This window comes from Canis aureus, chromosome 5, assembly GCF_053574225.1.
Source record: "Canis aureus isolate CA01 chromosome 5, VMU_Caureus_v.1.0, whole genome shotgun sequence".
NCBI classification, from domain to species: domain Eukaryota; kingdom Metazoa; phylum Chordata; class Mammalia; order Carnivora; family Canidae; genus Canis; species Canis aureus.
The window spans coordinates 84,903,810-84,920,233 of record NC_135615.1 but is presented as its reverse complement, the minus strand read 5'-3'; the positions used below and the strand labels follow the sequence as shown (position 1 = coordinate 84,920,233).

Genomic DNA, 16,424 nt, shown 5'->3' with positions numbered 1-16,424 from the left:
TTGGTGTGTTTTTTTATATTTCAAATGTCAAAGCTTATGTTTTCCACTAAGGTATTTTGACCTGAAAGTTTGTGGTTAGTAATGTCTGTAAGTAAAAATACTTGAATTTGGATGTTTATTGGAATTCCATAATTTCTGCAATACGGTGAGATATTAAGTCCTATAAATTTAGAAGCATGATCTTTCTTAAGCCATGGATCACCATAATCAAAGACCCCCCGCCCCCGTCTGGTAATTTGCTAATTTTTTTTCTTCCACTTTAAACATTTACCTGTGATAATGTCTCAAATCCTTAAGGATTTGGATCTACTTTTGTTTAAACTTTTTCTGTAATACCGTAGATCTTTAAGTCATCCCATAACCCTGAGTGTGGCTTTCAAGAAAGGCTTGAGCCCAACTAATAATGCTGTTCAGTTTTTGCAGTTGTGGTTTTGTTGTTTATAGTTTATTTTATTTCTACAGGAGGAGAGTAAAAGGTGGACAGTGCGACTAGATATTTCTGCCCCTCAGGTGATCTTTCCTGATGATTTCAAATTCAAGAATCCTGTGTTAGTTGTTGTGGATCTAGGGAGAATGCTGTTGACAAATACCCAAGGTATGATATAAATGTGAAGACATACCCTGCATGGGTTGATCTGTCTATGCTTAACCTAGTAAACGAGTTTTAGGGGTGCCTGAGTGGCTCAGTAGCTTGAGCATCTGACTTGATTTCAGCTCAGGTCATGATCTCTCAGGGTTGTGAGATTGAGCCCCATGTCGGGCTCTGTGCTGATTGTGGAGCTGCTTGAGGTTCTCTCTCAATTTCTCTCTCTCTAAAAAAAAAGGGGGCTTTTTATGACATTTTAACCCCAAAGTTCACTTGTTACTTCTTTGATAATAGTTATATTGGGATATGCTTTAAAATGGACCGTTTAGTTATTATTGATATTGACAGAATTGTGCAATTTACTATATTATCTAATCCCAGAACATTTTCATCATTCTGGGAAGACATTCCAAACCTGTCAACTGTCACTCTCCATTACCTCTTATTCTAGACCCTGCCAACCATTATTCTTTCTATCTCTGTGGATTTGACTATTCTGAACATTTCATAAGGATGCAGTCATGCAATATATGGATTTTTATGTCTCACTTTTTTCTTTTCTTTTTTTTTTTTTTAGTTTTTTTATTTATGAGAGTGAGAGAGAGAGGCAGAGACACAGGCAGAGGGAGAAGCAGGCTCCATGCTGGGAGCCTGACGCGGGACTCGATCCCGGGACTCCAGGATCGGGCGCTGGGCTGAAGACGGGCGCCAAACCGCTGAGCCACCCAGGGATCCCCTGACTTTTTTCAGTTAGCATAATATTTTTGAGATTTATCTATTTTGTAGCTTGTAGTAGTACTTTGTTTCTGTTTGTGGCTGAATGATATTCTTTGGTGTGAATATACCACATTTTGTTTATCCATTCATTAATTGGTGAGCATTTGGGTTGTTTCTGCTTTTTGGCTACTGCAAATAATGCTGCTATGAGCATTCATGTGTAGACTTTTGTATATACCTGTTTTCAAAATCTTGGTCATATTTCAGTGTGGAATTGCTGGGTCATATGCTGACTTCGTGTTTAACAGTTTGAGGAACTGCCAGATTGTTTTGCAAAAGGGTGGTACCATTTTACTGTTTTACCAGCAGCGTATGGGGGTTTCAATTTCTACATCCTTGCCAAGACTTGTTGTTATCTGTCTTTTGGATTATAGCCATTTTTTTTTTTAATGAATATGAAGTAGTATTTCATTGTGTGTTTTTTTTTTTTTTTAAAGATTTTATTTATTTATTGTTCATAGAGACACACACACACACACACACAGAGGCAGCGACACAGGCAGAGGGAGAAGCAGGCTCCACGCAGGGAGCCCGATGTGGGACTCGATCCTGGGTCTCCAAGATCACACCCCGGGCCGCAGGCGGCGCTAAACTGCTGCGCCACCAGGGCTGCCCTCATTGTGGTTTTTATTTGTATTTCTCAAGCAACATTTTGTATTTTAAAAATATTTCTCTGAACTTCATTTCAAAAATAGAGATTTACTCTATTTAGGAATATTAGGGATGTTCTAAAAAGAGACTCCTGGAAGGTTATTTCATTACTGTGACTAGGTCCAAAAAGTATTTATTGTTTACCTTGAGATGGGCAGGAAGAAAGGGGATTCATGGGGTAAAAGGTTGAGGAAGCTTATCAAATAATCTCAACCTAGAGAGAAGACCCAAAAGAGAAGAGATAGAGGATTCAAACACGAGTGGCAAAGTTTGGTGCTACGGGGAATGTTAAAGGGAATTAGATCTGAAGGGAAGGATCTTAAGACCACGGAAAGCACCTACTTGAACTTGTAAACCATAAACATGGAACAGACGTGGGTGGCAGAAACCAGTGGTGTGATTTTGTAGTTGACTTAGCACTGAGCGGTAAAAGACTGGACTGTAGAAGTCTGTAGAAGAGAAGGGTTGAGTTGTGAATTCAGGCTGGAATGGGATGGGATGCTGAGCAGTTACTGCTGCAAGCACTGATCTGGCACCTGGAGTATTGTTGAGTAAGATACATGAGGCCTGAGTTCTTCTGGAACATTCTAGTGGAGGGAGCAAAATGAACACCTAGACAAATACAGGAAAAGATAAACAGACAGATGACTGTGGAGAGTGATGTAAGAATGACTGGTGAGAGCAGCTTGTGGCAGTGGTGGGGCAGTGGGTCATTTTTTCTGCTCCCTGACCTCTGTTCCTATGTCAGCAGGGTTCTATTTTTTCTGTTTTGTGTTTTGCTTTCAAAATTAATAGATAAGTTTAAAGCCAGTAAATGGTAAAATCAGAATTTTTTTTTTTTATTTTTTTTTATTTTTTTTTTATTTTTTTTTTAAAATCAGAATTTTATGCATAGAGTTTTCATCCATTTATTTTTTTAAATTGGAATGGGTTGATTCTCTTTTTCCTTAATTATTACAATAAAGGGAAGAGTAAGGAAGGAACAGACATAATACTTTTAATCTTCCTTTTTATCTGCAGATGACTCCAAGAGGAAAAGTGGAGATGGGATAGCATCTGAAGAAAACCAGTTTAGTGATGATGAATATAAGACGCCTCTTGCCACACCTCCTAACACCCCACCTCCTGAGAAAAGCAGTGGTAACGGAGGGAAAACACCTCCTTTTGCTGGAGTTGAATTCAGTGAAGAGCAGCTTCAGGCCCATTTAATGAGCACGAAGATGTATGAGAGGTACTCCCTGTCATTTATGGACCTCCAGATCATGGTTGGACGAGTGAAGGACAATTGGAAGCATGTCCAGGATATTGATGTGGGACCAACCCACGTGGTTGAGAAATTCAATGTTCACCTGCAATTAGAACGTCGATTGATTTATACATCAGATCCCAAGTACCCTGGAGCTGTGCTCTCAGGCAATTTACCAGACTTGAAAATCCACATCAATGAAGATAAAATATCTGCTCTAAAGAATTGCTTTGCTCTCCTGACTACCCCAGAAATGAAGACTTCAGACACTCAGTTTAAAGAGAAGATTTTTCCCCAAGGAGGGCAACGGGGAAGTTTGCAAGACTCAGTAATGAATTTAACCCAGAGCTTTGTGATCTTGGAGCAGCACACCCGTGAGGTTCTGGTAGAGTCGCAGCTCCTCCTGGCTGAATTTAAGGTGAACTGCATGCAGCTTGGAGTGGAGAGCAATGGCCGGTACATTTCCGTGCTCAAAGTGTTTGGGACCAATGCTCACTTTGTGAAGAGGCCTTACGACGTTGAGGTCTCCCTGACCGTTCATGGCTTGCTCCTGGTGGACACAATGCAGACGTACGGTGCTGATTTTGACCTTTTGATGGCTTCACATAAGAACTTGAGCTTTGATATTCCAACTGGAAGCCTCCGGGATAGCAGGGCCCAGTCTCCTGTCTCTGGATCCAATGCAGCCCACCCCACTAATGCTGCCACACTAAATGACCCATCAGCTACTGGTGTTTCGCTTGACAAAATTCTCACCAAAGAACAGGAGTCCCTCATTAAACTGGAATATCAGTTTGTGAGTTCAGAGTGCCCGTCGATGAATTTGGACAGCACTCTTCAGGTGATTTCATTACAGGTGAATAATCTTGATATTATCCTAAACCCGGAGACAATTGTGGAACTGATTGGTTTTCTTCAAAAATCTTTTCCTAAGGAAAAAGATGATTTGAGTCCTCAGCCTTTAATGACTGATTTTGAAAGAAGCTTTAGGGAAGAAGGAGCTTACCAGTCTACATATGAACAGAACACTGAGGTTGCAGTGGAAATCCACAGGCTTAATTTACTACTACTTCGGACGGTGGGAATGGCAAATGGCGAGAAATACGGCAGAAAAATTGCAACTGCAAGTATTGGTGGCACGAAAGTTAATGTCTCAATGGGTAGCACATTTGACATGAATGGTTCTCTGGGCTGTTTGCAGCTTATGGACTTGACACAAGATAATGTTAAGAACCAGTATGTTGTCAGCATTGGGAATTCCATAGGCTATGAAAATATCGTTAGTGATATTGGGTACTTTGAATCTGTCTTTGTTAGACTGGAAGATGCAGCCCTCAGCGAAGCTTTGAGTTTCACATTTGTTGAGAAATCTAAGCAGGAGTGTTTTCTCAACCTGAAGATGGCTTCCTTGCATTATAACCACTCTGCTAAATTTTTGAAGGAGTTGACCCTGTCCATGGATGAGCTGGAAGAAAATTTTCGAAGTATGTTGAAAAGCGCAGCTACCAAAGTCACTACAGTATTAGCTACCAAGACGGCGGAGTACAGTGAGATGGTATCACTCTTTGAAACTCCAAGGAAGGCCCGGGAATCCTTTATCTTAGAAGAAAATGAAATGTATGGGTTTGGCCTCGCTGGGTCTCATTCTGACACCGTAAAGCTAATCTTGAACATAAACATTGAATCCCCTGTTGTTTCTATCCCTCGGAAGCCTGGGAGTCCTGAGTTGTTGGTGGGACACTTGGGACAAATATTCATCCAGAATTTTGTGTCAGGAGATGATGAATCCAGAAGTGACCGTCTGCGAGTAGAAATTAAAGACATTAAGTTATATTCTTTGAATTGCACCCAGTTGGCAGGCAGAGAGGGTCCTGGATCCGAAGTAAGCCGGGCGTTTTGTTCTTCTGGGTCTGTCAGTGCCAGTAGTCAGGAGGAAGCTCAATTTACCCGACATGATTTCTTTGAATCTTTGCACAGAGGTCAAGGTGAGGAGCGCAAATCTTTTGTCTCATTTTGTCTAAAGATTCCAAGCCCAGTGCATGTGGTGGTACTTTGCTTAAAACAACAACAAAAACCAAAAAAACCCCAACCAACCAAACAAAACAACAACAAAAACCTTTTCTTTTAGAATTGTCCCCAGTGAGTATTTAAGAACTCAAAATAGAATTTTATTTTATTTTATTTTATTTTATTTTATTTTATTTTATTTTATTTTATTTTATTTTATTTTATTTTATTTATTTTATTTTATTTTACTTATTTTATTTTATTTTTTTATTTTATTTTATTTTATTTATTTTATTTTATTTTATTTTATTTTATATTTTATTTTATTTTATTTTATTTTATTTTATTTTATTTTATTTTATTTTATTTTATTTTATTTATTTTTTCAAAATAGAATTTTAATAGAATGCTTCATACCAGGTTGGTATGTTTTCAGTTTTTCCCATTGGATACCATATTTGGCAAAATAAGAATTTTTTCTTTTTTTTAAGGTTGTCCCCTTTAACACTGGATGAGTGCCCATTTATAGGAATGCTTCAGAGGGTGGAGTCTGTCAGAGTATTATTTACTTTAGTCAAATACATCTGATTTTTTACAGTTCTAAGCTGTAGATCTTTGCTAGTTAGATATTATAGTCCAAGATAGCTGGAGGGATTGACAAAAGTGGAATACAAAATTTAGTCTGAGGATGTTATATTTTCCTAACAGTTTTCTACCATCTTCTGTAATGGATTGGTTCAGGGTCTGGGTATAAGATGCCTATATTTGTGTTCTTGATCTGATCTGCTAAAAACCAAACAGTTCAATCTATTAGTCTTGGCATCCATGAACATCAGGTGAGCCCTAAAGCCTGGCTTTACTTACTGGTGAAGAAAGAAATTCATGTCTTTGAGAATTTCTTCATTTGTGGTTCTCAGGTGTTAATTCACCTTTCACTTACATCCTACCTAAAGATTGCTTTCTCTGCTTGGGATAAAGGTGTTCACTTAGAACCTGGTACTGTTCTTGATTTTGATGTAGGCCTGGTAGGAGGGATCAATCTGTACTTGAAAGCTGGGTAGGGATGAGCAGTTTGCTTTGGAAAATGCTGGCATGGGAGGCTAAGGGAAGTTTAGAGACCTGGTCTGGATTAATGTTCATCGCATTGTACTTTGAAGCCATGAAATAGAGCATATTGTTTCTTTTTTGTGTATGAATTTATGTTGTACCTCTGTTTGTTATGAGTTTTGGTCTTGGTCTTGCTATGAGTTTGCACTCCATCATAGACAAGGCTGTCTTGCTCTAATGGTAACTCACAGACTCTATTTTATACACCCTGTACTTCATCAGCAACAGTGCAATAAGTATTAGTATTTCCAATCTGTCCTTTTTCTCTGTGTCATGCCAGCTTTTCATATCCTGAACAACACCACCATTCAATTTAAACTGGAGAAGATCCCTATAGAGAGAGAATCTGAATTGACTTTCTCCCTTAGTCCAGATGACCTGGGAACTTCTAGCATCATGAAGATCGAGGGGAAATTTGTCAACCCAGTTCAGGTAAACACCTGTTGGTTTTCATGTCTGGGCACTTGAATTCCTATGTATTTTTTTTTAATTCCTTTTTTTTTTTTTTTTTTAATTCCTATATTTATATTTATACCACATTGATGTGTCCATATCTTGTTATATAGTTGTATATATAAAATGTTAGAAGGAGAATATGTAGATTCAAAGAGATGTTGTGACTGCCTATTACTGTCAATAACTTGTTCCGTGAAAGTGGCGCCTTTTCATTGTGTGCTTTCATCGCTGTGGAGTCAGTCTTGTTGGCCACCTTCATGTGGAGGAACAGTGAGTTCTATAGAAGGAGGAGGCAGATCTTTTATTTCATTGCCTTTGAAAAACAGAGTTACTGCTTAAAAAAATCAGAGCCTGTCTTTCCCAGGAGGATATAGTTCTTGTCACTCTTTTGACATACTTGGCTCAGCCTATGAAACAATCTGATTATTTGAGCTGTTGACAGATCCTCTCAAGGGAGAATTAGTTGTGCCCTCTTTGAAATGAAATGGGCCAGGATAGGGATTTCTCTGTGTGTGTGTGTGTGTGTGTGTGTGTGTGTGTGTCTGCACATGCGCTTGTATATGGTGAGTACGCCTGTGTGTGTGATGAGTATATGTGTATACAACTGTCATCCCTTTTCCTTCAGAAGTGTCAGTTTTCCTGCTTTCACAGGGATGAGAGCAAAGAGCGTATTGTTATAAAACAGCAGGGACAGGCAGGATCTTAGGACAGTGGACCCTAGCCTTGGGCAGTACTTGGTCATTAGTCTGTATCTGGCAGCTGTTCTAGAGTAACTCAGGAGTGCTGTTCACAGAACATGTGTACCTTTTGACATCAGTAGTTCCTGGATATGAGTCCCTGGGTGAGGGAACTTTCCCCAAAGCTTTCCTATCTTGGCCAAACTTTTGCATAACCAGTAGTGGCTACTAGACTGACATTTTCATCTGAAATCTATTTTTTAACATGAATTCTTTTTTTTTTTTTTTTTTTTTTTAAGATTTTATCTATTCATGAGAGACAGAGAGAGAGAGAGAGAGAGACAGAGACAGAGCAGAGGGAGAAGCAGGCTCCATGCAGGGAGTCTGATGTGGGACTCGATCCCGGGACTCCAAGATCATGCCCTGGGCAGAAAGTGGTGTTAAACCATTGACACCTGGGCTGCCCTATAACATGAATTCTGTTGGATTATGTTGACTTAATGTTCTTATGGTTACCATTCATTTACTGTGATTTTTGATGAAAATCTTCTAAAAATGATTGTAAATCAGTCTAAGTTATTATTTAATAATTCATATTTTTAATAATTTAAAAACACTTTATTATGAAAAATTTAAAGCATACAGTCGAATAGTTTAATGAACCTCACGTACCCATCATTTAGATGCAGCAGTTATCAATATTTTGCCACATTTGTCTCATTTCTCTCTCTCTCTCTTTTTTATTTTTTAGGTGGGGATAGGGTAGGGAGGGGAAGACGGAGAAAGAAAATCTCAAGCAGGCTCCACGCCCAGTGCAGAGTCTGATTTGGGGCTTAATCTTATGACCCTGAGATCATGACCTGAACTGAAATCAAGAGTCAGACGCTCAGCTGAGTGAGCCACCCAAGCACTCCTTTTGGTGAACTATTTTTAAGGCAAATCCCAGAGTCATACCATTTTTACTGCTATATATTTAGAATGTATCTCTGTAGTCAACGTGCATTTTCTTACATAACTAAAATGGTATTATTATGTCCAAATGAGGATTCCTTGGTTAACATAACAAATTTTAATCCATTTTCAGATTTCAGAGACATTTTTGATTACTTGAAAAAAAAAGGTCTTTTCACTTTTGCTTTGTTTCATTCAGGATCCAAATGAGACCTGTACATTGTGTTTGTGTGATATGTTGTATGGGTCTTGGTTTAGCTTCCCTCTCATTTTCTTCCCCACACTATTACTGCATTGTGACAAGTAGGTGAGTTGTCCTGTAGGTTGTCCCACAGTCTGGCTCTGGCTGTTCGTTTATGGCGTCACTCAATTTGTTCTCCCACATTTCCTATAATACTGTACATTAACTCTACAGGTTTAACTGGATTCAGGTTCCTTTTTTTCTTGGCTAGAACACTTCAGCAGTGGGGTTGGTTCCTCCTATTGCATTATGTCAAGAGGCATGTAATGCTTGGTTGTCTCTGGGTTAGTGATGCTGAGATTGATGATTTTGTGCAGGTCTGGAGATCTGGATCCGTCCACTGTAACATTCCCCTCCAGTCCTTCATAGAAGGGCTTATTCCATGGGTGGCCTCTGATGGTACACGTTAGTTCAGTAGGGGCTTAGAACAGGCACTTTCCAATTCTGCCGTTTCTATGTTTGTTTGGAATTTCTCTGTTAAAAAATTGCCTATAAGTATATAAAAAAACTTGTGTGAAAATGTTTTTTTACTAAGTTACAATCAAAAACAAACTATAAAAAAAAAACAAAATATAAGGGGAGAGGAAACATAAGTGATCATGGCTTTTTATTATGATTACGAAGCACTTTTTTTTTTTTTTTTTTTTAAAGATTTTATTTATTTATTCCTTGAGAGACACACACAGAGAGAGGCAGAGACACAGGCAGAGGAAGAAGCAGGCTCCACACAGGGAGTCTGACATGGGACTCGATCCCGGGTTTCCAGGATCCCACCCCAGGCTGAAGGCAGCGCTAAACCGCTGAGCCACCGGGGCTGCCCACAAAGCACTTTGTTTAGCTGAACTAAACAAAGGTTGTTAGGCTAATTGGTGGTGATTAGCAAGTTTTAGAACCGCGAGTCTTATTTTTCTGTTCTGTGGTATCACCACATTAGACTTTTGGCAGTGTCCTTGTCAATTTTTGCAGTTGTTTTTGTGGGTTAGAAAGAGTGATTTTACAGATTCAGGCCTACAGTCAACAGTACTTATTGAACATTGATTGTGTTAAGATTATTTTGTGAGGTGCTGGGGGAGGCAGGAGGAGGGCCTTATCAGTAGACATGGGTCATGACAGGTTAAGGACAGAAAAGGAACAGAAGGGATAGTCCTGCAGTCAACTAATTTGTAACATCTTGGGGAAACCCGTAAACATCAACTTTGGAAATTTGTGGGCAGGTGCATTTGAGTGCAATTAATAATTGGTAGTGGGATAACTGAATTTCTCTCTTTGACTGCAGGTGGTGTTAGCAAAGCACGTGTATGAGCAGGTTTTACAAACGCTGGACAATCTTGTGTATAGTGAAGATCTGAATAAGTTTTCGGCCAGTGCAACCTCCTCACCTTGCCCTAATTCTCCTCTGCCTTCCCTCAGTACCTGTGGAGAACCTTCTATTGAAAGGAAGGAGAATGGATTGTTCAGCCACTCCAGCCTTTCTAACTCTTCTCAAAAGTCCTTGTCTCTGAAGGAAGTCAGATCTTTTACCCAGATTCAAGCCAACTTTTGTATATCAGAGCTTCAAGTCCAGCTAAGTGGAGATCTGACTTTGGGGGCCCAGGGTCTTGTGAGCTTAAAGTTTCAGGATTTTGAGGTGGAATTCAGTAAAGACCATCCTCAGACTTTATCTATTCAGATTGCCCTGCGCTCTCTGCTGATGGAAGACTTACTGGAGAAAAATCCAGATTCTAAATATAAAAACCTGATGGTGTCTCGGGGAGCCCCTAAGCCATCTAGTTTAGCGCAAAAAGAATATCTTTCTCAGTCTTGTCCTTCAGTATCCAATGTGGAGTATCCTGACATGCCTCGGTCTCTCCCTTCCCACATGGAAGAGGCTCCTAATGTCTTCCAGCTGTATCAAAGACCCACCTCAGCATCCCGGAAGAAGCAAAAGGAAGTCCAAGACAAGGACTGTCCCTTGACCCCACCTCCTTCACCAACAGTAGATGAGCCCAAGATACTTGCTGGAAAGAGTAAATTTGATGATTCCTTGGTACATATCAATATATTCTTGGTGGATAAGAAACATCCAGAATTCACTTCCAGTTATAATCGAGTTAACCGGAACATTGATGTTGATTTTAACTGCCTGGATGTGCTGATCACACTACAAACCTGGGTCGTGATACTAGATTTTTTTGGAATTGGTTCCACTGCCGACAACCATGCAATGAAGGTGCTGCCTGAGGACATTCTACAAAATGTGAAGTCAGAATCAAACGCTCTCTCAGAGTCTGAACTTCAGGATCCAGTTAACACTAAGCTGGATCTCAAGGTATCATTTCCCTTGTTCATTCACCCTAAGAAATAGATCTTATTGACAGGGGATCTATATATAGTCTTCTGGATGTCTGTTAATATTTTAGGTAAGGTTTTAGCATAAATCCCATCTGGAGGCAAGAAAAATAAATGGTTTAGGTAACCGTCCACGTTTCCTTTTGGTCCTGCAGTTTGGTGGAATGCCTTATTTTCTTGAAGCCTCAGTTTGCTGGTCTTCTGTCATCCAGTTAATTAAGATAACTAAATGGGGGTAATGTATGTAAAGTACCTAGCTGAGTATCTGGGATGTAGTAGCTATTCTAGAATGTGGCTTTGATCCTCTCCCTGCTCACTTAGAACATTGTTGGCTTTCACTGAGGCAACAGGACAGCCATTGAGAATGAAGTCTCAGGTCAGACTGCCTGGGTTTGAATCCTGGCACTTTTGCTGTAACCTGTAGCTGTGTGGCCTTGGGCACAATTTTTAACTTCTTTCTCTCTCAATTTTCTCATCGATGAAATGGAGGTGTTGAGTGGTGCCTCCATCATTGGAATGTTGCAAAGATTAGGTGAGATAATTATACGAGGGGAGCCTTTTGCGCAGTGCTTGGCAGGAAGTGAGCATTCAGCGATTGATAGCTTTTATAGTTTTGCTATTATGTGGATTACCAGACTTACAATTGTCCTTGATACTCTTATTGTAAATGTTTAAAAACACTTAAAAAAGATAGAATTTGATTTTAAGGTTATATTCTGTTCTGTATGCTTAGCACAGTAAGATGTGTAAGCAGCAGCTCAACTCACTGTTTGGGGGCATGTCATCGGAACTAGCACCCTCCAGAGCCCGGGACTCCCTGCAGTGGCTGATGACATCTGTGCCTGGAGAGCGAAGTTTTTTATCTACTTGTCTTAGCAAATGCGGACTTGCACTTGCTGCTGGGGAACAGTCAGGGAGGAGAGTCATGTTTAATCCAGTTGCTGTCTTCTTTCCTTAGCTGGCAAGAGGCTGCATTCCTCTAGAAATGGAAGAGCTTTCGGGGCAGAGTTGGGCATGCATCAGTGTCATCTCTCCCATCTCTGTTTGTGGATGAGTGCCTCTGCGGCACTCTGAGACCTCTGGAACCTTGTTTAGCCAGATGAATGGCAACTGGAGAGGCTTCAGTCATTGTTTTGGACCTCATTTTTTATGTAGCCGTGACTTTCATCCTGGGGTACCAGTCATGAATGGCCTCAGGAACCCTTTGGTGTTGGGTGTGGAAGAGCTCCAGAGGCCTTTGCACAGATAGACATAGCTGGCTTCACACAAGAACACCACCAGATAATGCCCTTCAGCAATGGGCTATTTTAGAATAAGAATTTTTGAAAACATTTTTATTGTGAAAAATTTCAAACATAACACAAATAGTTTAATGAACTTCCATTTACTCTGTTCCTTTAAGATTCATCACATTTACTTTATTCCTTTTTTCTTTTTGCTGAAGAAAGCAGAATTCCAGATACATGATTTTACCTCTTGATGCTTCAGTATTCATTTCTAAAAAATGTGAACATGTTCTTACATACCCACATCTAACTAAATTAATGAGAATTTCTTGGTATTCTGTAACACTCCTCAATCCATAATCAGATCTTTCTGATTATCTCAGAGTAGCCCTTTTACTAGTGGATTATATAGAGAGAAATGAATGGTTAAGAAACTTCATGTCTTCTCTGTGATCTCTGCAATTCATTGGAATACTTTACTTTTCTGAACTGTAGTTTCTTCGTCTACAAAAGGGGGAGAATTAAATAAAATACCATGTGACTCCTTTGGTTGGGAGTTCAAGTAAGGTTCACATGTTATGTTAGCTGTCATATCTCCTAAATCTCTGTTAATTAAAGAAAACCAGTCTTCATTCCCCCCATGCCATTGGCTTGTGGAAACCTTGTGGACACAGGGTTAGTATCCTGCAGAGTGTCCCACATTCTGGATTTTTCTTTTGGTTTCCTTTTGGTGCCATTTGACTTCTTTGATCTTCTAATTTTAGAAATGGAAGTTAGCTCTAGAGGCTTCCTCAGATTCAGGTTCACCTTTGTGTTAAGAACACCTCGTAGGTCGCGCTGGGTGCTTCTTGTTGAGTCACGCCCGGGGAATGCAACATCTGTCCCACTTTTAGTGATGTTAGGATTCACGTTAAGAACAGGGTGTGGTTGTGACAGCTGGATTCCTCTAATCAAAGCGTTTTTAGCCTCACTGTATTTGTTATTTGGGTGATTACGTAAGTGACTAGAAGCTTTCTGTTTCCCTCTTTCATGATAATCTCGTTTCCTTGAGACTTGTGTGTCTGTTAGGAAGCTTTCTGCAGTCTCCAAGGCCACTGCACCCACAACAATCCCCTCCTTTTTTCTCTGCCTTCCTCTACAAATGTTCTTCCCTCTTCTTTTCTTCTTCTTCTTTTCTTTCTGCCTTCCGTCTTTTTTCCTCCTTATTGTGGATTCATCAAACTTTTACTGAGCACCTGCTTAGTGGCAGGCACTGAAAATACAGGGGTGAGTCTGGTACTTGGAAGCAGTGAATGTGAATTGAGGTCCCATCTTTTCGACTTTCACCTTCCTTCTCTCTAACTGCTCTCTTATCCCCACTGATGACGCTAAGGTACCTGTCTCAACACGTCCTATATATAGAAGTCCTTTGATATTTGAAATGACAGTGTTACAATACAGGATTTGTTACAAGGATTGTGGTTCCTAAGACGGAATTTTGGTGTTCCTATTTCTGTGTATCCCTTGAAAAGAAAATCTTTGATGGTAGTTCCTAGGTGAAGTCCCAGTTGATCACCAGAGACTTCTATTAAATATTTGTCTAGTCAGTAAACAGAATTCTAAGTCATATTTATCATTTTGCTTGGATGGATTTCTTAAGGTAAGATGTAAAGAATCTCTATGAGTAATTACAGAATAATGCAATATTAAAAACATGCAAAAGTGAGAAAAATTGTTTTATAATATAACATGTTTCACTAACGAAGTGTAGATGAGGTGAGCACAGAGACGACACCAGAGGCCCATGGTTTTAGGCTGTTCAGTTGAGCCTCTTTCTCATCAGCTTTCTCTTCGGATTATATGTGACTGAAAAAGAAAGCAAAAATGAAATTGGCATCCACAAAAGTGTTAACTTCAAATTCGCTGAGCCTTTCTGTATCTTCCTCAATTTGTTTCTGTTTGCCTGACATGTATCTTTTCTCTCCCAATAAGATCTGTCTTGCTTTATTTCCCATGTTCTTAGGTTCATTCACTCTCTCTTGTGCTGAATAAGACCACCAGTGAGCTTGCTAAAGCGAGTGTGTCCAAATTAGTGGCACACCTGGAAATGATTGGTAAGTGGAGAGAAATCAAACTTGCAAAATCTGGTAAAAACTTGAGCCTCCTGCTCGACAAATCTAATTGTCCTCACGTGCAAAGTAAGGTGGGGGATCAGTGGCTTAGACCAAAAAGTTCTTGGTCTAGCTATGATTGCTGATAGTGGTTCCCAGATACTGCCTTATGGATAAGAATCATGTGGACAGCTTGTTAAAAATAGAAGTGTTTGCCCACTTCCTGCCCCATCCCCAAAATGTGGTTCGTTTGGTTGGGATGGGGCGGTGGCATCTATCTTGTGTTTTTAACACACTCTGTCTAGGGTGACTTTATATAATTTTTTGTCCAAATTGTGACATTTTGAGAGTGAAAGGGGACATAATTAATAATTACACCTGGGAAACCAGGGTATATATTTAATCTATTGCCATAAATAGAGCCGCCAGTAGGCGGTGTGATTTTAGGTAGGAGGACGTGGCACAGCTGGCATTCTAATAGGACTCTGCAGGTTGAAATTGTTAAACACAAGTGATCAGACACATCAAGTTCTAAATAGTAGAGGTTTATAAAGTGTGAATAAAACACTGTTCCTTCCTTAATGAACAGATAGTGAAATATGGAAGATCACAGAGCTCAAATGTTGACTTTGTGGTATAAACAAGAATGTCTTTTGAGAAGGGAATGACCCGTAATTGAGATTTCATGCCTGGTGTAGATTAAATTAATTTATAAAAGCTCAGAAGAGATAGGCCTTTAAAATTGGGATAAGTTAGTTAGAGATATAAGGGTCATATATATAACATCTTAAGTTCATTGAGAGCTGAACTAGCATGGCAAATATAAACACCTAAGTCATTGCTTTGTAGAGCTAATTATGATGATAGAACTTGTTTTATGGAAGCAGCAGTTCACAGTATCACTTTTTAATATCCACACCATGTAAAGAATGATTCATCATAAGTTCACATCCTAGGTGCGCATGTCTTAACATCCTTCTTTGTTCTTTTCCACCTTCAAGGGGTTTCATTCTTGTAATAAATACCAGAGTAGTTTTAGATCTGTCTCCAGTGTCTGTCTCATTAATTGCACTTTTTATTAAATCACACTAACACCCACTTAATGTTGCCTGAATACCTGACATATCTCTGACACTTCCTCCCTGATTCTTTTATTCATAGTACAATTAATAGACCTTTTGCTATTTCACTAATTCTAATTAGTGGTCTTAATCTCAGAAAGGATCTCATTTTGTCTGTATTTAGAAATGTTTTATCCTTTGTGTATGCATTCAGTTTAATTTCTTCCCCTTTATAAAGGTTAAAGTATGAGAAGCTGTTTGTTTCAACTCCCTTTGGACTTCTGCGTTGAGACCATTTGAAATAATGTGGAAAATGTTTTTGATGGATGTATTGGAAAATGAAAATTTGCTTTTGACATTTAATTTGGATAAATAGTGAAAAGTCTGAGACGTGTGTATCAGTTCTTGTGCCAGACATATTTAAGGTGTAGTATGAAAAAAGATACATAAGGATGTGTTCTAATTTTAACAACTCTAGATGGAGACCTGGCCTTACAGGGAAGCATTGGGAGCCTGTCCTTGAGTGACCTTACAGCCCATGGAGAATTCTACAGAGAGCGGTTCACTACAAGTGGGGAAGAAGCACTCATCTTCCAGACTTTTAAGTAAAAATACCAATTTTTCTCATTTGACATTTTGTCATATTTGTTTGCTGTTTCAAATTCTTGTTGGCTAAACAATAAAAGTTTAAAAAGATTTTTACCTTTGGGGTACCTGGGTGGCTCAGTGGTTGAGCATCTGCCTTTATTCTCATGAATAAATAAATAAAATATAATGAATAATAAATATTGAGGGTACGAATTTAGATCAGTTTTCATTTAGTTCTCAATGTTCTGGAATGACTTCAGCCTGAAAAAGTTGTTGATGATATGGATGTCATATTATGCATTTTTTTCTATATAAAGACAATCTATATTGAATCTTTTCAGTTTTAGAATTTAGAAGGCATTTTTAGGCCTTTTAGTTTTTAAAGAATGGTTTCTTCAGAAGGCTAAAAGTGGGTTTTCAACATCTTAGGCA

The 16,424-nt window shown here is 39.2% G+C and overlaps 1 protein-coding gene across 1 annotated transcript in view; it reads left to right on the top strand.

Annotated features, from left to right (window-relative positions):
- The window catches only part of VPS13D (vacuolar protein sorting 13 homolog D), a 240,357-nt gene that overhangs the window by 29,283 nt on the left and 194,650 nt on the right, over positions 1–16,424 (top strand). Inside the window, exons 18-23 of the mRNA XM_077899583.1 lie at positions 463–595; positions 3,035–5,245; positions 6,655–6,806; positions 9,976–11,007; positions 14,256–14,346; positions 15,883–16,009. Coding sequence (XP_077755709.1) covers positions 463–595; positions 3,035–5,245; positions 6,655–6,806; positions 9,976–11,007; positions 14,256–14,346; positions 15,883–16,009 — 3,746 coding nt within the window. The remainder of the gene's footprint in view (positions 1–462; positions 596–3,034; positions 5,246–6,654; positions 6,807–9,975; positions 11,008–14,255; positions 14,347–15,882; positions 16,010–16,424) is intronic.